Here is a 23,671-nt window from a genome sequence, read left to right on the forward strand (position 1 = left end):
TAAACGTGTAATGAACAGGCCATGGTGATTTGAAATATAATCCCATTACTCTGATGAGATTACCAAGGCTGTGAGAGTTCACAAATCATGCTTAGGGTTTTTAGAGTGAACAACACCCTGTTGAGGTTTTTTTTCGTTTTTTGCATTCAAGCAGAGGTGTGTGGGGAGAATAAAACCTGACAGTGCTTAACCCTTCGCGCAGTGGCAGCGTGGGCTGCGTGCAGGGCCAGCCCTCCCTGTGCCTCAGCCACTCGTGGTGGCCCTGGGTCTGCGCCATGGGCACTGCAGCCGGGCACTGGGGACCCTCACATCCATGTGTCTCCATCCTCCTCTCCGTCCTTGTCCCAGCAGCACACTGGGAGGCTGCACTGGGCTGTGATTTAAGGGGCATTAATTTTAGCAGCAGCAGCACCCAATACCACACGCCGCCACAGCAGCGCATTGCCACGAAATTCATGGGCCCATTACAAACACGTCTCCATAAATAACCCCCCCACCCCCTTAATCTCTGAGCTGCACCCAGGGCTCTACGTTGGTTTTGCTCTGCTTGTCCCGGTGTGGGCTGGGTGCACCCGATGCACCCAGATGGGTCCCAGCCCTGGTTGTCTGCAGGGCAGCTGCAAAAGCCACCGGGATGCACCAGGCTCACCCAAACCCAAGGAAGCCGCAGGCTTGGATTCTTTGTGCAGGAGCTCATGACAAAACCCAGCAGAGCCCTGGCTGGGCTTGGGTCAGGCCGGGTGCCCCGAGCATCCTCTGTGAACAGGTTGCTCTTTTGTTTCATCTCTGCAGCAGCCTTGGCCACCCTCGCCCAACTGACGGCCCCGGAGCAGGAAAAGCTGCTCCTCAGCTGTTTTATACTTTCACAAACCTACCAGACAAACACTCAGTCACCCTTGGAGCACAAGGAGAGACATCAGGGTCTCACCACAAAGGTCACCTGTCTCCCCAGTGGGATTCGGGGCCCTCTGAGCAGCTTTGTGCAGAGCCAGGCCAGCCCGCAGGTACGAGCTGCCTGGGGCTCCTGCAGTGAAACAGCCTCGGCTGTTTGCGCGCCCTCTATGCCAGCGCTCTCTGACTCTCACTGGGGCTGTGCCCAGGATTTTTTGCAAGCTTAGGCTCAGCGCCATGAAGTGGAATCGACCATAAAACTCCAGGTGCATGTGCGAGCCAGGACCCGGTCCAGCAGCAGGAGAAAATTCAGGAACCCTCGGCTGCCTCCCACCGCTCCCACCCTCGCCACCGAGCCGCCATCCTCCCCTGCCAACGCCCGGGAACACGGCATGGAAGGAACAGCTTGCTTTTCTGACCCAGTTGAATGCCCATCTGAATCAATTAAATCTACAACTACCGGGGAAAGACCAGCCCGTGATGGATCTGTGTTCAGCTGTGCACAGATTGCAACCATGAGCTCTGATTTAACTCTTTCGGCAAACACCAGAGAGCAGGAACGCCTGTTCGAGGGGAGAGGCTGCCCATCTCCGGGAGAGCCGGACTGCCCCTGAACCTAAGGCAGGTTTCCTCCGTAGCGTGTTCAACTCGACCTGATCTTTGACAGCAAATTGACTTAGCTGTGACTGGCACTTTTGGAGAAAATGAACCCATTCCCAGCTCCACAGCTCACCTGCTCCCGCCGAGCCCTCGGAGCATCCACCAGCAGCATCGTCCCAGCCCTTCTGTGCTCTCTGGGGCCGCGCTCTGCGTGTCCCGTCTCCGAGGGGAAACTGCACTGAAAACAAAGTGAGTGGAAGGCGATTTACAAGATGGTGCAAACACACACGGGCTGGGCAAGCGCCCACAAACCTCACCACGGTTCAGACAGCAGAGATTTTGGCAATACGTGACTCTTTAGGCTTCACTGAAAGCAAAATACTGCATGTATGAAATACCTACTTACAATAAATAAATGTAAGGGGGTGGTAACAGCATTAGGGCCATGGAAACAAGCACGTAGGCTAATTTTTAGTTCAGTTAAAAAGAATTGAAACTTGGTGGCAAAAGAACATTCATAGAGCAACTTTAATGTTGAAGAGTTCACAAAGCCAGTTAAAGGAGTCGTTTACATTGCATTATCTGAAGGGTCTTTCCCCCATTGCATCCGTGCTGCATTTGTGCATATAAAATATTAAAAAATTAATACCCTACTACAAAATATTGCTCCTCCTGTTTCACAAGTATCATGGAAGACCGTACAGTGAACAGAGGCCTCCACGGTGTGGGCACGGTCCCCTCCCACAGCAGCACCAGCTCCAGGAGGGCGAAGCCTTTAGAACTAAGAACTTGAACACAGCAGGTAAGTGCCAAACAGACCTCTCTGCCTTAATGCTTTTCCCTAAACTCTGTTTTAAGGCTCAGAAGGTTTTCTGTCTACAAAAGCAGAGCAGGGCACCTCACTGCAGCAGGTGATGGCAGCAGGGACCCTGTCCTGTCCTGGACCCGCAGTGTAGAGCCTGCTCTGCAGCCCAGGAGGGTCAAATGCCTCTCAAACTGAGGCACTTTCTTGTTACAGAATCCACAGCAGCAGTGCAAAGCGCTCTGACTTCTGTGACTTGGAGAGGTTTCTGAAACACCGCTGGAGAACTGAACCAAAGATGCAGCTCTGGTTCCCAGGAATCCCACTTATGTGTTCGCTGAGACACTAAGGATGGACAAGGCCAAACCAGCTACAAATCCCTGTACAAAGTAGTTCTTAATTTTTAGTTTTAGAGATTAATACCAAGAAGACGTGAGTCCTCAGGTCCAAGCTGTCTCAGAGAGGAAGAGCAGACCCTGGTCTGAGGCAGCTGTGGAACCACAGGTGGACGTCAGCAGCTCCTGCGGGCAGGAGGATGCTCTCCCACCATAGAGACGCTGCCTTAGTTTTCAAAACACCGTGCTGAGTACAGCAATGACTTCCAATAAAACGTATGGAAAAGCTGAAAAGAATAATAGAACTATTAAATAAATAGAACTGTTAAATAGAACTATTTTTGAACAAAACAAAACACAACGGACTCAACTGCCTCAACATTTCCCCGCAGCGCGGCTCCTCTGCCACGGCTGCTGTTCCCTGGCTCCCGGTTGCCTCCTGCACTTCAGCAACAGAAGTGGAACCATCTGGGACTACAGCCTCCCCCCAAAAGAACTGTGCATCATATGGACCTTGAAAAAGATTACATCTGTTTATTAATAGTAAAAATGGATACATTTGTCCTACATTTTGTTTTTAGAAATTTGATCATGTCACAAGCAATACCTGCGTGTACGTGGGTGTGTTACAGATGTATATAATTTATTTTAACCAGGCTGTGAAATAATATGTAATCACATCTCTCCTTGTGATTGTACATAATACAGTAATTAAATGATGCCAGTCTACGTCATTCTCTTATTTCTAATCAAAGGAACCTGAAGCGTAACAGTCTTCTTTCCGGCTGATATGGCTCTTTATTTTTGTCACAGGGGAGACTTCCCATCGCCAACGAGGGAGAATCTTCTACCCGTGAGAGACGGGATAATTCAGATTTTGTCCCCGGCCGCTCCCGCCCGTTGTCAGCAGGAGCCCCGCAGTCCTGGCTCCCACCAGTCTCGGGTGGTGGGGAGCATCTCCTCCTCCGAATTCGGCAGACAGGCTCTCCTTGAAGCCAGGCGCTACTGCTGTCCCGATTTCTTCTCCTTCTGGAAACTAAAGCTTGTTCTCCTGCTCAGTTTTCTTTGTTTTTGAGCAAAATAATCTGCTCTGGCTGTGCTTGCTCGTGACTCTAGAATATAGTTAACCTGCAAGACATGAAGCAGCGTTTCATTTGGTGGGTGCTTCAGTGGGACAGCCCAGGGCGGGCAGGGACCCAGCTGAACGGGGCTGCAATGACACCGGTCCCAGCAGCGGCCCCAGAGCCCCAGGTTCTCCCGGTTCACCCTCCCATTGCCCTCGGCTCAGGGCAGCCACAGGCTCTCAGCATCCCTCTCCCCACATCCCACCTCTGGGTGACAGCAGCAAGTCAGGAAGACCCACAGTGCCAGTATAAAATAGCAATGGGCTTCAATAAAAGACTTTATCAGCTTCAATAAAAATAATTCTTCCATCATGGTGTTTGCATACTCAGCTGATCTCACAGTTTCCTTGTGTTTTGGCACATTTTACTTGATGAAAGCATTTTTAAATGATATTTAACAAGCCTGCTATTCCCTAAATTTATTATCTCCAGTGCTTTGTGATAATCACGTAGATAATTTTAATGGAAGGTTAATGCAAGTATCAAAAAGATAAAAATGCCCTTTGGTCTGCCATTAGCTGGTTAATACGCTGTGGCTTCAAACTTGCACAATTTTATGCACTGTAGAGTGTTTCACTTTCATTGCATATTACAGCTTAAGGCATAAAAATATAGGGAATTTTCATGGTCAATAAAGCCTCAGTCTTTCTCACTTGATCATGTAAAAAGCCTAATTTGAAAAGTCTGATTTCTCTGCGTTTCTTAATGCTGATGGAATTGAAAACAAACTGGTAACTTATGCATGAAAGCAGCAAATGTTCAATATAAACAATCTGCAACTTAAGAAAAAAAGTACTACTCGATAATATTTCTCTGTTGAATATTCATGTTATTCACAGCAAACTGTTTTTTAAGCCTTCTTTTATGGCCAGTCTCAAATGTGTCCAGAGTTCTGGATCACCTTCTTTGAGGTAAAGCAGGAACAAAAGAATTGAAACAACAGTTCACAAAGTAGAAAACCCCCCAAATATATTTACCCTTTATGTCATTAGTAACAATTATTTCATGGTATGTCAGTTATTTAGCAATCCTCTAAACCGCACACAGGAAATAAAAGCAAACATAACAGATGGTTTGCCAGAATTCCTGCTTTTTACATTTTGAACTGCTCCACAATATTAGCGTGTGGAAAATTCAGTTCAATCATCCAAAGTGTTATGAAAGGTTGTTTCAGAAAGCAAGGTGGCGCATGTATATACTGAGCCACAAGAAAAGCAAACCATTCCAGTAATGCATCCCAGTGAGAAAATGCCCTTTTCACTTTGTACAAACACCCGCACTGGGAAAAGCCTGGTGAAAGGCAGGGGAGCAGCGCGGTCCTGGCATCACTGCTGCTCTGTCGGTGCCGGAGCTGAGGCCCCAGCGGCCCTCAGCGTTGTGTCAGCGCAGGGTCAGTGGAGCCCTCCCGCAGTCCCCGAGCAGCACCAGTGCCAACACCAGCGCCAGTGCCAGGCCCCTCGCTCGGCCGTGCCCTGCTCTCAGCTCCACACCAGCTCCCAGCTCCCTGCCCTCCTCCTCAGGGCTCTTGCGGCATGGGGGGAAACTATCTGGGTACAATCAAATCTGGCAGTTTCCTATAAAATTCCACAGAAAAGCAGTGTCTTTGTTAACCAGAAACACGTGCAAAAGCAAATATTACACACTAGGTGCTCTGCTGGGCGGCTGTTAGAAAAAGGAATAGAATACCAGGCACCCAGCAACCAGCCTGGCAAGTCAAGCGCACCTCGCAGTCCTCCGGCACCACGCCGCTCATGTCTTTCCAGAGCCTCTCGAACACTTTCGTGTTGAACAAGTGGTAAAACACCCAGGATTTTGGGTCACGTTAAAATTTAATACTCACCTTCAGTACGATTTCATTGACAGTAGCAGCATCTGATTCAAAGTAAAGGTGTTTGTAGTCGTGATTGCTTAGATATGTAAGTTTAAATATTGCATGACCTGCAAAGATAAGAAAAAAACTGTTCAGAATATTCCTCCAAAGTTTCCGCAGAGCCTGCACGCCTGACAGAAGAAAAACACAGATGGTGATCTTAGCAAACCATCAGCACGACAGAAGGAAGCAATGAAACGCTGACAGGCTTCTCATGTCATTTCAATTCCAGGCAAGTGGTGGCTTACAGGAGCAGCTGAACCCTGCTCAGCGAAGTTTGCTTCCCCATCCCATCCCCACCGCGGGAAACGCAGAGATCAATCAAACGGCTGGTTAGCTCCGCTCAGCCCCGCACCACGTGTCAGCGCAACTCCTGCATGTAACTGCTCACGGGACCATCATGCACGCAGAAGATAGGGGTTATATTTAAAATAAAAGGCCAATTAACCCCAGGATCATCCCTCCAGCCACCCCTCCCCAAATCATCTCCCAAACCAAGCCAGCTGCTGTGGTAAAGGGGGATGGCACCTCTGCAAAACACAGAAGGATGCAGCTCTGATGCCATGAACAGACACTCAGAACCGGGAATCTCACCTCTCACAAGCCAGACAATCGAAATTGAAGTACAATGGTAATTTCTACCTATGTAACATTGCTAGCTACTCCAAACGGAGATCTGCAGGGCTAGATGGCACGGGGTGAGACAGCTTTGGGGCCACCTTCGGACAGCAGCACAGGAACTACAGACCTCTACAAGTGCTGCAGGTGGGACGGGAAGGACGGCTTGAGCACAAGGGTCTGGATGCAGAATATGCAGGAAGGTGAAATATCCTTCACTTCAAAATTAAAATTTAGCCTATTCTATACATTATCCTTTTCCATCCGTTTTCTCATAGATTATTCAGTTCAAAGGTCAGAGCTAGTAATCCACGAAGTAACCGCCATGTTACTGTAAATCCAGGTCTTCCTGGAGGAAAGCTAATTTGAAATCTTATTTACATTATCTAGTTCTCCAGATTCCCAAAAAGTGATGGATATATGCTCCGATCTGTGGCCAGAAAATTTGAGATGCAAATATTTTATTGTGGCATGTTAATTAAACACCATTATGATGCGCTAATCTGGAATATAAATTTTATATTGAAAAACTGGCTAATAATAATAATAAAAAAACCCCTTTAAATCATTTGACAAACGATGCCTCGGCGGTAGTAAAAATGCAGGAATTCCTAGCTGGGAGCTCATCACTATGTTAATGCATGCACGCCTGGCTCTGCTCAGGACTGAATTCAGCATCTTTATGACTCTGAAAGTGCCCAGGCACCATTCCTGGGACGTGACAGCGCCGCGCCCCATCGGCTACCACAGCTTCCTTGGACATGGGATATCACACGGTTATAGAAACCCACTGCTGCAAAAGGAAATTAAAATGGCATAAAGCAAGGTCTGGAGGATCCCAATGAGGTTCTTTGTTTCGGGCCTTGGAATTCCATCGGGTAGTTCTTGGTGTGGGCTCCCGCCACCTGGTTTGGGTGTTTTGCTCCAGGATTTCTTCCACCCGTGCAGCCGGCTCTCGCCCCGCTGGGGGTGGGAAGGGCTGAGGGGGCTCCGACAGCGCCAGGAGCCAAGCCCCTCACTTGTCCCTCGCAGCTCCTCGCTCCAGGCTGGTTCTCTGCCCGCTGGCTCTCAATCCTTCCCCAGGAAGGAGAGGCCGTGGTGGAGCCACGAACCCACCTCAAGGCGGCTCCTTTGCCTGCCTTCCCCAGGCAAACACTGGCCTGCGCCGTGATGCCAGCGCTGCTTCTCAAATCCCGCGACGTGTTCCCGAGAGCGGCTGCGAGCACGAGCGCCTGCAAGAGCGGCACCACCGGCACAGGGCGCAGGGAGCAGAAGGAGCCGCGTGCTGCAGGCATCGCCCCGCGGGGCAGGCACAGAACCAGAGAGCAAAACACTGCTGTGAAAATTAAATGAGATCACAGCCTCCCTCATGCCTGTCGAGGAACCCTCTCCAGCACCCCCACCTTCCTTTTAAACCAGTGACTCCTCCTGCCCAGCAGCCGCATTTGTACAGCTGACAGAGCACAACACCGAGCTTTATCCTGAGCATGCACTTAGGATGGTGAGGAGTCAGCTCTTGCCGTGACAATTAGCGCAACGGATGCCGATCCCAATCCCGACACACCCTGGCGCAGGAGGCAGAGCTCGCCCACCCCGCAGGAGCCCAGCGCGGGCCTCGTGCCACGCCAGCACCATGCACCCTCTAGCACTGCCAGGGGCAGCTTTGCTCCCAGTCCCACCAGTACAGAAGCTGCTCTGCTCCCTGCCTTCCCGCTGAGGCGCTGGCTGAGCCGTGCACCCTGAGCTGAGCTCCTGCATGAACTTTTGGGAGGCCCAGGGGCTGCGGTGCTGCCGCTGATGCCCGAACACACGGCACGAGCCGCGGCTGAGCACAAGGTGCTGTGCAGACCGTGTAACCCAGTCCTGTGCCCTGACAGGCGATGGAGTGGAAAGAAGCTAAGACGACTTTTCTATAGAAAGCCCCATTACAGCATTATGTTTATGTGCTCCATGTACACATTACACTATTTACAGCATGAAATATGAGTTCACTGAAATCCTAACTGGCACTTTGCTCTGCTACTATTCTAGCCAGATGGAATTTATGAATTGTGAGATTGATTTCCACTTCCAAGAGTGCTTAAACGTGAGATGTACCTCTTTCCAATAGAGCACCACTCTTGACAATTCCAAGATCAATAGGAACTTCAGTGGTTTTGTATTTCCATATAAGAATATCAGGTAACAAACAGGAGCAGCTCAAGTGGCTTCTGTTGTAAATGATGGAGGAATTAAAATAAATGCACATACTGTACCAATGGCTTCATTGCCACAATTCCTACAGGAACAATAGCTTGGTGTCCGTTAGCTTGTGGGTGTGAAACACAAGTGTCAGCTCCAGCACACGGCAATGCTCTGTCCCTGCCCCATGCCAAGATCATGCTGAGACTGTTCAACGCCAGCCAGGGCAGCAGGCGGCCAGAGGAACTGAGCATGGTAACTTCAATATTTTGCAATCAGAATTAATTGGCTATACAATGGAAAATACATGCTATGGTCACCAACATTTTTCTACTAAAACGTTCATGGAAGGCAAATGAGATGACAGAACTCACCTGTTATTGCAGGCTTTGTTGTGAGGCGGGTGCCCTGCTCCTGCCATGCCGCCCAGCCCGCTCTGGGGCTCACCTCACTGCCACAGCATGAGAACGCCCTACCTGCCCTTTGGCCTCAGCTCTGAACGCTGATAAATCTTTCCTACCCCTCAAACACTAATAGGTTCCTGTGCGGTTACCCTGGAGAGATGCCACGGCGGAAGGGCAGGGCGCTCATTCGCTGGCAAGGAGCAGAGCTCATAGACCGAGTTCAATGTTCGAAACACAATTCTTTAGCATATTCCTGATTTTTAGCATTACTTTGCTGCCAAACAAGCGAAGGAAGAGGCTGGTTATGGCATAACTGACAATCCTGGCAAACCCTGCAGTACAGCCAGGTGCAGATCTGCTGCTCAGGTTCTCCCCTCTCTCTGAGGTCTGGGGAAGCAGCACCTGCGCAGGCAGCATCCCCGCCCCGTGCTTCATCCTCCAGCATCTCTGTGCTTCTGTGTGCATGGGCAGGTGAGAAATCCTGCTGATTATCGTCTGACTGAAAGTGCTTAAGCAGCCACTGGGAGATCTTCTGCAAACATTTGCATGTTACACACTGCACTTGAAACACCTGAGAAAATTCACCTTTTAATCTAAGTCACAAACTCTTTATCAAAATCTAAAAACCCCACGCTTTTTGCCTGGAAAGATGTGGATTTTTACAAGATTTTTTTTACAAGAATTTTTTTTTTACTGAATCCACCAAGACAGGAGATATTTTTTCTTCATCTTCATCCTCCCGTTCAGCCAGTACCAAAGGGCTCCCTCCCGCCAGTGCCACTCTAAACCAGTGCACCCTGAGTTAAGTCACTAATTAGATGGAGGATGAAAAAAATATTCAGGGTTTGGACAAAGCAGAAAATAAACACTGGGAAATGCAAATTTATGCTAATTTTTCAATATACCTTGATGATTGCTTTGTCATTATAGGGCCATAAGGCAGAAGTCAACAATTAAGACTTATTAGTGGAATAAATAGAAAAAGACCTCTCTGAAGAACAAAACACGTCTGGGCAGCATTCAACATCATCACAGATCTTCACCATTTCAGAAACTGTGACCTGGCGATCTCTTCTCAGGGACTCAGGCGGCTTACTGTAAAACATTGTAGCTGGTGGATGTCTTGTTTCCAGACGTCCTGAGTGCCGAGTTGCAATTAAAAGTGCTGCAAACAACCACTTTTATGTCAAATTGTGGTAACTATTCACACATCTGGATTTGTTTTCCCCAAAGCCTTTTGTTTCTCCTTCGAATTATTATGAAAGGTGGACTACTAATAAAGATTTTTGCAAGAAAGGTGAAAATTGAGGTGGAACCCAGGGTTGCCCAAAACCTCTTCACCAGCAACCTTGTTTGGGAAAAAAGATGATAAATAAATCAAAATGCACTAAGCAGTGTTTCCACATGGCAATCGCCTCCTTCATTGCGTCTGCACCTCATCAATCACACCATTGTCTGCTTGAAAGGCGAGCCTTGTAAATGTCATATCCACTCAAGCCCAAGGAGAAGTGAATCAAAATGCAGCAAGGAGTTTTAATTGGATAGTGTAATTAAACTAAAAAACCCCAGCAGAATAGCTTTGACAGGATAGATGAAGACCCCTTTTAATAGGGCTACAAAACATATTTGTTAAAAGGATGAGGCAATGCGCACTCCTGATTGTGCTCCAGAGTACTTTTATGAAAAGGCTGTTCAAGAGGGATGGATTTAATAGGATTTAATAAGTTGCAGCCACGTCTGTGGGGCAGCCGGCGGGAGTGCCTCTCGCAGCCAAGCCATCACCAAACCTCCGGCTGCGCGGGCGGGCTGGCGTGGCTCCCCTGCTGGTGCCGCTCATCCCACGGACCAACACCAAGCCCACACGGCTGCTCCCAAGGTCTCTGACACCCTGGTCCCCAGCACCCAGGTACAATCCTGAGTCTGCCACAGAAAACGGGAGGCATCATCTGTGCCTCCGCTGCCTCCTCTCCGAGGCGCTGAACCGCTGTAGACAGCGCATCCACGAGCACCGGGACCCACTCCTGGCAGAGGCTCTGGGGTTTCGTGCACTCCAAGTCTGAAGTTTGGGAACATTTTCTCTGCTGATCCTATTTCTCACCTCTTGCCCAGAATCTGTGACTAGTCTCCTATCTAGTACAGGTTTGCTCTGTTATTTCGCATGCAGCCTCATCCACAGCAGGATCATGGATATTAGGAACCACTGCACAGTATTTTGTGGAGCGTTTGCAGAGCACATGGATAATTGTGGCCTCTCTGCTCTGGCTCCACTACAGGGCTCTGAGCAAACACACAACATCTCTATTTAAGCTCTCCAAGCAGTAGGAATCCATCCCTTCCCAATGCTTTCTGTATGTTTTTAGTCCTTCCACAACCCAACAATGAATTCATTAAATTAGTATTACCCGACGTGCATAATCTGGAGGAACTGGATACTGAATTAAAACATCAAATCCCTTTAGCTTTAAATGGAAACTACATAAAAGCGTTTCAGGCATCACTCTGGCTATCACTTACAGCCAGTATGAATACTGCTAGAAAAGCTATTTTCGTGCAGATGTGGAATTCAATGGGAAAGACTGACTCGTGTAGCAACATCAATCAAAACGTCGGCTCCGCTGGCAGCTCTCGACAGTAAGGCAGGTTCAAAGGTCACAGGATAAAGAAAAAGCCAAGCTCTGGTTCAGCTCTAATATCTCCTCGCTAGAAGTCTTGCAAAGGTACCTACCCCCCTTCTGTACCAGGCGGCTTTCATTAATCTTCTTGCCATCTTTTTTAACTAGTCATGCAGAACCGCTCGATAGCGAGACATATAATGGGGAGGCCCTGTGCCTATTACCAGGTTAACACTCTGTTAAGCCCCAGTGCAACAATGGAATAAGAATTTAAAGGAAATCTTAAGCTGCAGGGTGCAAAGCAGGCAATTAAATTACAAACCGAAGTTACCAATGTACTCTGTGACCTACAGAACACCTTTGTTTAGACTGCCTTAGTATTAGGGATATTTTGACCTAGCAGCTGAGATGTATCTGCTTTATTAAAACAAAAAGAGGCAGAAAAAGAATCGCAGAGAACGTTTCTTCAGTATTTCAAGCAAATTATCACATAAATCTGATTTCTGCAGCTATCATCAATGCCAGCTCGCGGTGCAGATGCCGAGGCAGCCTGGTAACTCCGGCCCTTGGAAGGGACGGCCACGCCGCATCCATCAGAGCCACGACGCGGCCACAGGGCACTTTGTAAAAACCCAGCGGTCAGTGACACTGAAGTTTCTCCAAGTAATGTAAGAGACATTAACAGAATCAGATTTCCTTTAAATTACACTATTGCAAAGGTATATAATTGTATTAAATGTATTCTGTTGCTTCCTTAAGACTTTATATTATGTACACTTAATTGAGATACAAAGCTCTTTTCAGCTATAAAAATGACAACTACTTTATTAAGTCTTAAATCTTATTTCTCAATGATAAGATGCTTCCTTTCAAGACTCAAAACATTCAGAATCTCTCGTGATAATCAGCCTGAACCTGATTTAAACAAGCCGTTTATACACAGTGTGCTCAGGTTCTAATGGCATCTGATCGAGCCAGCAGGGCCATTACCTCTTCCCTCTGTCTAAATCCAGGGAGTCTGATTTAATTTACAAATAAAAATTCAAATGCTGACCCAGGCCTTCTACAAGGACAAACAAAAATCACCAGCCATTCCTGCCTACAGCACCCACACTAATGGCAAATTAGATGCCAAAGCTTTCTGTTTTCATTTGCTGCTTCCACTGAAGGCAGCTCTAGGTTCTGTGAACTCACAGTACAGGAAAGGCTTCAGCCCTGTCCAGAACAACTCCAAGCCTGTCCGTAAATACTCACAGCACGTCACAGCTGAAGTTGTGGAGTCCCTCAACACTCACACAAATGCCAGTAAACTTTACAGAATGAACTTGGCTTTTAGAGAAAACACAGAGAAAACAAGGACAAGGCTTCCCACTATGCTGAGACACAGCTTCTGGTTTGACATTTCTGCACATAAGTACCAGCAAAAGCTCCAAAATCTCTTTAATCTGCAGAAAGCAGAGCATGCTGAATATTAAACTGTGTTAACAACCACATTCAGAGGAACAGTTGTTGCAGAAACCTCCAGTGATTCCAATCACAGCGACCAAATGACACTCCCAGCACCCCTTGCCCTCACTAAAAAGTAAGGTCACATCGGGAGGTTCCTGCAAACCCTTCACCATCCTTCAGAATCACAAGAATTCAGGTTAGCAGAGCAGCACCCAACTTTATCACAACCCCACTGCTGATGCCTGGAGAAGGCAGCTCAATGAAGCACAGACGGTGTTCTGACCCGGTGTAACCGTGTGAGCACTGCTATGTGTGCCCAACACTTCTGGAAGACGAGACGGAGCATGTTTGTGTTACAGGAGATAAAAACATGAAAACAAAATATATTGCAGAACTCAAAGACCTTATCTTTACTCAGCCTCTCTTTCTTTGCAATAATTCATTCAAGGAAGATCTGAGAATAATTTTTGATGTAAACTCTGCTACAAACATATATCACTACGCTGATAAAAATCACAGAAAAAACTTGTGAAATACAGAGTTTCATTCCTTCATGCTACTAAAATAACTTTTTTCCATTTAAAATTCACAAGATACTGATCTGCTGTTAAGATTTCCCCAAAATGTATCATTCTGAGATGTCACACTAGAATCCTCTTCTAGTGGCCTAGAAGAATCACTTTTGGAACACCTTTGGTGAATCAGAAAAAGGTCAGCAGATTTCAGGAGGAATAATTTTCTCCTCTTGGAACTATGCTGAACACTTATTTAACAGGAAACATTTATGGCACCCATTTGAAAATGAGTAAATAAAACCTCTCAGTATTATAAAGGCTGTCTTTGCCATAATCTCTCAGCATCCTCTCCAAAGTGACCACGGTTCTTCATTCAACAGTCTCCACTGGAAGGTATCACCCTCCCGCTGCTGGACATTCTTTGGAGGTTGAAATTCTATCCATTATTTCTCCCTGGGTTGGCAGGATTTGGATACAAATACAACTTCCTAGGGCAGCAGGCGCTGCCTCTGGGACTGAAGAGCACCATCCGCTGCAGGACACAGTTCTGGAGGTGTTCATGGACTGCCTGAAGACCTCGGGCTACTGTGCTGACAGGAGTGTGAGCTGGAAACCTCAAGTTTTGCGGCTGGCTTTTCAAATACGGCCTCATTTTGTGGGCAGAATTTTACCACAAGTGCTTGCATTTGAAATGAAATGTAGCTACAAACCCAGAGGTGTTAATACATTCACAAGCACAAAACTGCACCTTGAACTATAAAGACAAGCATTACACGTTTTGGACTGCCTGGTCATTAGGGAAGTCTCCTTCCCAAGGACCATGAAATCTTGCTGGAGAGACAGAAAAGGAAGACAATGACTGAAATAAGAACATGGAAGTAGGAAGGGGTAATGAAGGGGAGAAGGATATAGTTCAATAATTGCTGATAAAATCTGTGGCAGCCATAAATTTACTCTTCCGAGAGATTCAACAGATCATTACCTCTGTAAATATGTATCACATAATTCTCCCTCTCTGTCACCTTGCAGATAAGTACTTAATACTCAGCATCCCTGCCCTGCAAAAGCGCAAGTGCAATAAAATCCATCTGAGCTTTTGAACCGCAGTTACTTTTTGACAGTAGACAGTTACATTCTGGCACCCTGGGGAGACATTGCCCAGTTCCCCCAGGGCCTATATCTTGTGCTTTTTAAACCAAATTTTACAGATATAGACTCTCACTACTCCACTGACACAACAAGCAAAAGCACTTGGTTTCTGAAGCTGCGCTCTAACCCAGCAAGCTCCAGCCCCTTGTTGATGCCTGGCTGAACTGGGATGTCCAACCCGTTCTCCAGTGAGCTGAGCCATCACTGCTGGCTGCTGCAGTCACCGCTTTCCTGAAACAGAACTCTCAGAGCTGCACGTTTGCAACCCTGGTGACCCTGCAGCCATGACTGAAGCAAATTTAGATTGTGCTGACCCTTACTGTATGTCTGAGATCCTCAACTGCACCTACGAAATTGTTTAAAACCAGACCGGATGTTAGGAAGTTCAAAACAACTGCAATTATGTTGAAACACATATTTGACTGCTGTGCTACCGGGCGAGAGAGCAGTCAGGCAAAGCTGGTGTTTCCTGGTTTGACACTGGGCAAGAAATGCTCTTAACGCTGCCATTAGCTGTAGGCAGCACTAAAAAGACGCCCATAAAATGTGTATCTGTTTATATTGCGTGCTCTGTAACAGAATTCAGTCAGATTAAAAACATCCTATAATGAATAAAATACACCTATAGAAAGAAAAGGACATGGTAGCAATAATTCTTTGGACATGTAGCACATACAGGGAGGGAGAGGAGAGAGGACATAAATAAAAAGGACTACTCACTTGGGCTTTTTTCTTCCGCAAGGTCACAGGCACAGAGGAGTTCAGAATCGATTGAAATGGGTTTCTGCTTAATCCAAAACTTAGTGCTGGCCTTCTGATTAGTAACAGGGTCTATCTCTACCTTGTCTCCAGAAATACCTGAGATGAGAAAGAATAGAGAGCCACAATAGTGATCTGTTCAAGCGATTTCATATCACCCGTTTGACACACTTTATAAATCTTAAATGGGATGAGAGTATATTGCCCTTCTGGGCGTTTTGAGCACACAGAAGCTTTTGAAAACTAAAGCAAATGGTTATCAAACTGCATTGATAATCTGCGTTTTATTCTCCTGCATAAATACCAACAAGAAAGAAATATCACAGGAAAAATTCTTCTCCACACGTATAGAGCTCTTCTGGAGGCAGGAGCTACACAAGTGCAAGATTTATGAAAAGATACTACTAGTTTTCCAATCATGACTGTTATATGGAATAGACGCTATCACACCCCAGCCCCATTCCATCTCCTATAAAGCACAGACCCTGCAGCCCCTGTACAACACTCACCACAGCATCGCAGGGATGCTCGGTGTCACCCAGGCACTCATAAACAAAGACACTGATTCCCAGAGACCCTGTACATTTTCACACTGCTGGCGTTTCAAAGCCTGCTCCGAGGAGGCTGTGTTGGAAGCTGGCTGCGGGTTTGTGAGGCTCCTGGCACTGGTGCTGGGCCCTGCTTGTCCGGATGGCTGGCACGGAGACCTTGCCTGAGCCGAGCAATCTCCTGTCATCCCATCACACGCTCCTCCTGAAGTCCTGCAAAAGGAGCCTGGCCACTGGGACGCTGTGCGGGTGGCTGCAGACTAACTGCGTGCGGGAGCCAGCCTGGGATGCTCACAGCCATTTCCAGGGGCTTCCTCGCAGAATTGCAGAGCAAAAGCCCTGCCGTGCCACTCTGGTGAACAGCAGCTCTGTGTTCAGGCGCCGTAGACATGACCAGACAAACTTCCCAGTGCACTGTTTACACCGAGACGTGCAGAGCCTTAAAAATAATCACAGTTCTTCAGTCACGGGCAATGAGTGAAGCTTATGAGGAAGTGCCAAAAGGAAGCAATAGAGGAAAAATGTATTTAAACATCATTTAACTCTTGCATCTCTGGAAAACCAGCAGGGATAACCTTCTCCCTGTGTAGGGCTTTGGCAATGATGCTTCCAAATGCACCATGCTCAGCATGTCTGATGCACAAGAAAACCTGAAGGAGCCGATAACAAAACTTTTAAGAGATGTGACAAAATAAAGATGCCCCACACATAACGACTCTCCAAAACTAACTCAATTATTTCTTAAAGCTGCAGAATGTGCAAACCATGTTTGTTTGTATTTTCTGTAACTAAAATCAAAGCATGCAGACGCCAAGGAGCAGATGTTTACTGCGATCTTCTCTCTGAGCTCTATTCCACTAAGGACAAGGGTACTTTCATCTGAACCCTGCTATCATGACAGGTTATAATAATGCCACCAGCTCCCTCCTCTGTCTATTAATCCAAGAATGCGCTTTGTCATTAAACATACGTCACATCAGAGAGATCACATTTCAATTAAGCATTGCATCAAGAGTCCAATTAACAGAAGGATTACTAGAACTCAGTAATTTGTGCAGGCTGATGCTGTATCCGGAGCCTGTTTTGTTCTGTAATTTAATTTTGGACAACGTATTTAAAATTGGAGTTGTTATTTCACTGTAATGGTTAATGATGCAAATGGCATTTTCTGAGTTCAAGGAAAATAATGTGAAGCTGATGGTAAAAGTTCTTATTTTCTCATTGAAAGGAGTCAAAGCAAGTTCTAAAAATACAGGTGCAAAATCTTTGTGTGAGAGGGTTGTTCCCTGACCCTACCCCTGTAAACGTCACCCTGGAAAATATCCTTAAAAGGTTTTCACTCTATGGTCCTGTGACTTCCGAATTCAGTCAGTCAATATTGTTAATGCACCTGGTTAATTTGATAGGATTTGTCAGGTAACTCCACTGGAAAATTATATAAAACTGTTCCAGATGAACAGATGATAGTGACATGAATTAAAGTGATAGAACAATAGTGGAATATAAACCAGAAATGACACCCAAAGTGGCTGTTGATTTATTGCCATCCTGAGTTTGGTTCTGGGCTTCCATGTATATTAGTGCTACAAATCTGGGTCCATTTAGCAGAGCGCTGCTCATACATACATCACCGGCTCCTGCTCCAAGCCAAGGTCACTCCCCATTGCATCAATCTTTTCAGCAGAGGCTACTTCGCCAAGCATGGATTTTGTAACCATCTCAGATGTAACTGCCTTCCTCCTCTTTCATCTTTTTTTTTATCATGTAAAATACACTGTAACTTCTATTATTTTTATCTGCAAATTGTTGCTGTATACTTCATCCATTATTGCTGTATCTCGACATCACCGGCTGAAGCTCACACACATCCAAAGAGCACGCTGACAAAGAATGTTGTCTTTTTTCTGTTATTGTTTTCACAATCTCTATGTGTTGAAACCTAAAATCAAACCAGCATTATGTACGTGCCTTCTGCAGTCTCTGCACCGCAGCACAGATTAGTCATACTCAAAACCCAAGCAGAAACGCTGCTTCTCCTATTTTTTTAATTCATCCATTTTATCAAAAGAAATGTCATTGATGTGTTAGTCCAGTAAGGCTGCTCTGTTCTTGGCTCCTTTGTTGGGGTCTGCAGCCGCCTCCCTTCTCTGCAATCCCTGCCAGCAGTGCCTTCCCAAGACAATGTGCTCCTTTGAGTTTGCTAATGTGATACACAAGGAACGTGCCTTATTCCTTCTCAACAGGACAGAACCCCTGTAAAAACATTGAGAGCACTACAATGTGTGCGTTACACTGTAATACAAGCTACAACACAAACCCCAGACCTTAAACCGCTACAGCAAAGCTTTCACTGTAATAAAAGCCTCAGTCAAAGGTGCTTATTCCACCCAGAGCCATTTCCGTACTGCTTTTTACTACCCAGACCTATGCACAATGTACAGCAGATTGAGCTCACTCCAATATTATCAGTAAACCTCACCTCAAATTCAATGATTAGGCCTCTAAAGAGCTAAAACGTTTCAAAAAGTACCAGTATGGAAACACTAATTCGCAACCTGCCCCACACAACTGAAATAAATACCAATACAGAACCTACACAAATTCAGTGCCTTCTGATGTCAGAGTGAACTCCAGGGCGTGGAGATGAGCTACACTCGGTGTGTTCCCCACCACTTCTAGGTTCTGTCACGCGTAATGTCCTACTGCAGGAGGATGGGCAACTGGGATTCACTCCCAAACGCCCAGGGACACTTTCTGTGCACCCAGGGTACCATGCTTCAGCCAGCCTGACAGCGCATGTGCTCCTGCACAGTTGCTGACGCCGTCCATGCTGCCCACTGGAATGATGCTGGATTCTTGGGGTCCTCAAACTGCTGCTTCACTACGGCTGCTACCTAAAACTGAGGCAGAAAAAGGCTACAGAGGAAAGTCTTTGCAACCGGCTGTCACTGAAATGACACAGAGCAGCTCCTGAACCATGGTCACTGATGAGCAAGGTTAAAAATCAGAACAGTTTTTTTACATTTCTAGTTGCATGGAGCAGTCAGTCACACACAGAAGACGAAGACATTAATACTCCGCAGCGTGAACCCAAATAACACCTTGATGCTTATTTTACCAGCACTGCTCTCTTAATATCTTAAAAACACTCAGAAGAAATCCCAGCAACAGACACTTCTTTTGACTTAATTTAGAGGTTTTGATGCCACATATTTACCCAAACTTTGAACTTCGCACAGGGATTTTCTTTGATTTTTAAAAAGTAATGACATTATAAAATCCCACTGTCAGTGTGCTGCCATCAAAACCAAACCTGGTCAGATCGTTATAGAAGGGAAATTTTATGGTCCTTACACTGCTGGACAGGGTCAGATCCTCCACTGCTGCCCAAGTTAAGCCATTTGTTTCATTTAACAGCTCTTCTCCCTTAACCATTTATCTTTAGTGATCTGTCCTGACCTTTTCCAGCTCTCATTTCTGACACTTGCCAGACACAGTGAGTCAAACTTCACTGGAAGCAAACTATTGCACCCAGACGGTTTGCTCAAAAGCAGAAAACATGCCCAGCGCTGTCCCGCCTCAGCGCCAGCACATAAATCCTTCCTCAACAAGACAGTGCAAAATAAACTCAGAGAGCTTCGTCAGTAAAAATTTTAGAGACGTATACTTTTATACAAGCTTAAGGATGGTAGACTGAAGAGCCTGCAGTGACAGTAATACAGGACCTTGTATAGTTTAAATCTAACTATTCTACTGAATTCTAGGGAATAAACGTATTTTGTAAACATGAAGGTACTTCATACTTTACTGCTGAATCATTTCTTTATGGAAGGTATTTGCAGGAATGGCACAGGTCACCTACCGATGCCTCATTAATCAAATTTTCACAATTTAAACACAAAGATAAAAAGCTATTCAATCATTTTAAAACAGTAATGGGGCTTTTATAATTCAAGACGCTGTCATCCCTTGGCCTTCAGGTTTTCAAAAGCATTCTGAAAGCTAATAAGGTCAATATAAAACCTTTACAGAATGCTGGCTTTATTTTGTTCCACCTCATATTTCCACTTGGTAGTTAAAATGCTTCAGTCTCAGAGAAGGAAAAACCCAATCACTCCTAATTTTGCACAGCCTCATTTAAAAACAACAAAACAGTTGGCAAGAAGCTTTCCATTAGGAAGCCTAGATTGAAAAAAAGAGATAAGGTCATTAAAAAATGGCCTTCTTTCAGAAGAAGCATGTGCTAGCTGATCGGAGATAATAAAAATACTCAAGTATGTTCAACTGAAAGCAGGTTTTTTTAACTGCTGAAATGCTGGCAACACTTTCAAGTGATGTGCTCCACAGCAAAAGGGACCAACAGGGTAATGACTGCTGTGGAAATGTCTGCGATGGACAGTTAGCTATTAGAGATGGCCAAAGGTTTGAACCGTTCCATTTTCCCGAGCGTTACAGTACAGATTGATTTACCTAACTGAACATCAGTGGTGAATCGAAGCCGATGGATCATGCTGACTTTGAAGGACTTGTAATGGTGGCTACTGAGCATGTCCTGAACTGTGGCTATATCGATCTGCGGGTCCTCCTCCGAGACCTCTTCTCCTCTTGAACCTGCAAAACAAGCCCACAACAACGAATGAGAGTGTTAAAACACGGCACGTGATTCACTAGCATGTACGCGTGCTGTCCTGTCTGCAGACGGCTTTCTAAGAAAGCACAGAATGCTCCAGCCCATGGGAGGAGATCCTCACCCTCCATCCAAAGACAAACCCACTAACTCGCTAAGGGCGTTACAACACACGTTTGCAACCCTCACAAAGAGTGGTACAAGGTCCCAGAGGCAGACTCCCCTGTCATCAGGGACCACAGAGATCCCTGGGGTGGGTCCCTGCTGGGATGCCCACGGCCTCTCTCCCTGAGAAGGAGCCTGGCGATGGGGTCTGTCAGCCAGGATCTCCAGGTGCCACCCTCGACCTGGGCACCTGCACAGCTCTCCCATGTTCCCCACACAGGATGTGACACTGGCAGCATTAGCAACACCTCGGGCACTCTCCTCTCAGCCCCACGGTAATGAAGCTGTGCTTTATTTACTGATCGGTATTCCCATTACTACTGCAGGTAGTAGCTTTATAAAAGGTAAAATCTCATTAAGCCAAAATGCCAATTACTGAAAAAATATAATGCACTTTAAAGATTTTTGTACATTTTATGACATTGGATTAACACCAATTTAAACATTACTATAATGCGATATATAATTTTGCGCAGAGCAATTTCTATGCCAGGTGCTAATAAAGCATCTCAGCTCTAAATGCTCATTCAAATGCTGTTAGATAAAGTGGTATGAATATGTTTGAAAACTGATTTAGCTTCTTACAGAAGATACTGAAGAACGACACACTTTGTTTAATATCCCAGCTAATGTCGTCTTAAGAGCTGAATCAACCACCAGTTCAGGTTCTAAACTTACTGCGGGAGATTAACAAAAACTTTCTATTTTGCTGAAATTTTAATAATGGGAAGATGAGATGAGAGAATTTTAGTATCGGTCCTAAAGATCCATTAAAGCAGGATCACAACTTGTCAGAATTCTTTGTGTTAGTCTTGTTCGAGACCTGCACAGTTGGATCCCTTTTCACGGGGTAATTCAGAGCCGCAGTCCACATCGTTTGCTTCTGCAAGGGAACTTGTTGGGCTGGCGGCCACAAGTAGGACAAACGTAGGCGAGAGAAGACAAACCCCACCCAAGCACCCAGCACTGTTCCTGCTGGCTAGAAGCATTCCCAGCTCTATCTGTTAATTCAGTAACAAACGTCACTGCTGCTGCTCAGTGCCTTTCGTGTCTGTATCACAGTAAGGTTAGCGCCTGCTGTTAGATGAGTCAAACCACATGCTGAGAGCGTAAAGTAGGAGGTTCGCATTTCACGTGAGCTTTCTGCCCCGTGCAGAGGAGACGGGCGAGAGCAGTGCCCGCCCCTCACGGCTCCCAGTGTGGCCTCCTGACACGCGACTGGGCACCGTCGTGGGCACCTTGGGGAAGAGGGACAGCGAAGGGTTAAGCTACAAATAGGGCTGTGCCATTCGACTTGAAAGAATTCCAAAAATCAAATGAAACAGTCTAAATGTGAATTTATGCAGACCCATCTTAACATTGCAACCACTCTGTGCTGCGGAATGACAAGATAAATTGTAATGGCTCCTTCAGAGACGTTACAATGCATTTTGTCAAAGACCCCTGTGTTAATGTCTCTATACCACGGATTATCATAATGTATCATGTCAAACCCTCGGGCTGCAGCACTTCAGAGATACCCCCAGATACATCAAACTTTTTGGTGCACTTAACAGCGAATTGAAACACAGTGGCAGGGCAGCGCCTGCCACAGAGCAGAGGGTGGGAACGGCACCACTGTCCCGCAGTCAGAGTGACCTGGGACCCTCTTCCCGTGACAGGAACCCATGGAATGGCCGCTCGGCCCCGGCAGCGGCTCCCAGCCCCTCAAGCAGCCCTGTCTCTGCAGCACAGCAGCACAATGTGTTGGCACGTGAGCCGCAGCACCGCAGGACCAGGCAGTTACACCTGGGTATCGCCCAGCCGCCGGCTGCAGGGAGGCCGTTAGCGCTGCCCCTAACGAAGCCCCGCTCTGGGATTCAGAGCAGCCGCCTCCTTCAAGCCATTTCTGAGCACGGCCTGCTGCCTCTTCCCAGTGCCCGGCTGCGCTGGAGTGGTGGGTGCTGAGCCCCCCAGCCCTGTGCCATGGGCGGCACTGGACACAGCAAAGCATTAAGCACAGCGCTACACGTGAAGGAGTGTTCATGCCAAGAGCAGACTGCACCGGTAGCAGTAGGAAATTCAGAAGTAACACAAAGAATGGCAACATAGCATCATTGAAGTTAGAGAAGACCTCTAAGCCCATCCAGTCCAACCGTCAGCCCAACCCCACCGTGCCTGCTAAACCATGTCCCAAAGTGCCACGTCTCCATGTGTTTTGAACCCCTCCAGGGATATTAACATCATTCCCACACCTCCTACAAAATGTTCTTAAAACACCTCACAATACCAAGACTCAGGATGCTCTGCAGACACTGCTGCCTTTGTGTTCCCTGGCCTCAAACTGCCTGGCCTCACTGTCCACGCTGAATTCTGGCCAAGTGGGGACACTACGTGCCGACTTTACACAGGTGTTGTGAAGCTGAGCCTTCTCAGATTTCAGACATCCAAATTAAAAGTATTAGAAAGAAAATTAGCAGCCTGCCAGATCATATCCAGGGGAAAAGTCTGTCACTGTAACTAAAATCGTGAGCGTCGTGTCAATGTTCAAACTGCAGGAGCATTAACTGCCGCAGCCGGAGCAGACGAACAGTTGGATTTTGCTCTGGAAGCCTTTCAGATCCTCTGTGTGCCGGTAACCTCTGCCGACTTTGTTTTATGAAGCTCTGTGAATGGATTCAGGTTTACAGAATTTCTACAGTTGCCGCTCTTGGGAGTGCAGCCAGGAACTCCACCATCAAAACAGATCATCTGTCTAAGGATGGCAAGGCACGCAGACCCCTGAGGGCGCAGCAGATAATAGCAGGAATATCAGTAACAACAGAGAGAAATGCCCTGCAGGGAAAAACCTGACTGCAGAACTTGGCATATTGCTCTTACCCCGCAGCTCGGCGAGGATGTCTGTGCGGCTGCTGGCGCTCCGCAGCGGAGGAAGACCCATCTCCACCCGCTGATTGGGGGAAAAAGCATAAAAATATTTCCCACATGCAAGTAGCTGTGAATAAACCTGTCAAATATTTACAGGCCTGTCAGGGTATTTGTA

At 46.6% G+C, this 23,671-nt stretch overlaps 1 protein-coding gene across 2 annotated transcripts in view; it reads right to left on the reverse strand.

The window, feature by feature from the left end:
• Positions 1-3,138: 3,138 nt before the first annotated feature.
• The window catches only part of MAPKAP1 (MAPK associated protein 1), a 90,388-nt gene continuing 69,855 nt past the window's right edge, over positions 3,139-23,671 (reverse strand). For both annotated transcript variants that reach the window (XM_069873459.1, XM_069873458.1), the window contains 4 exons: positions 20,328-20,468; positions 15,271-15,408; positions 5,593-5,690; positions 3,139-3,756 (listed from right to left, as the gene is read on the reverse strand). In XM_069873459.1, the coding sequence (XP_069729560.1) occupies positions 3,631-3,756; positions 5,593-5,690; positions 15,271-15,408; positions 20,328-20,468 (503 nt within the window). In that variant the 3' untranslated portion in view covers positions 3,139-3,630. The remainder of the gene's footprint in view (positions 3,757-5,592; positions 5,691-15,270; positions 15,409-20,327; positions 20,469-23,671) is intronic.

This window comes from Phaenicophaeus curvirostris, chromosome 20 (genome assembly GCF_032191515.1).
Source record: "Phaenicophaeus curvirostris isolate KB17595 chromosome 20, BPBGC_Pcur_1.0, whole genome shotgun sequence".
Classification (NCBI taxonomy): Eukaryota; Metazoa; Chordata; class Aves; order Cuculiformes; family Cuculidae; genus Phaenicophaeus; species Phaenicophaeus curvirostris.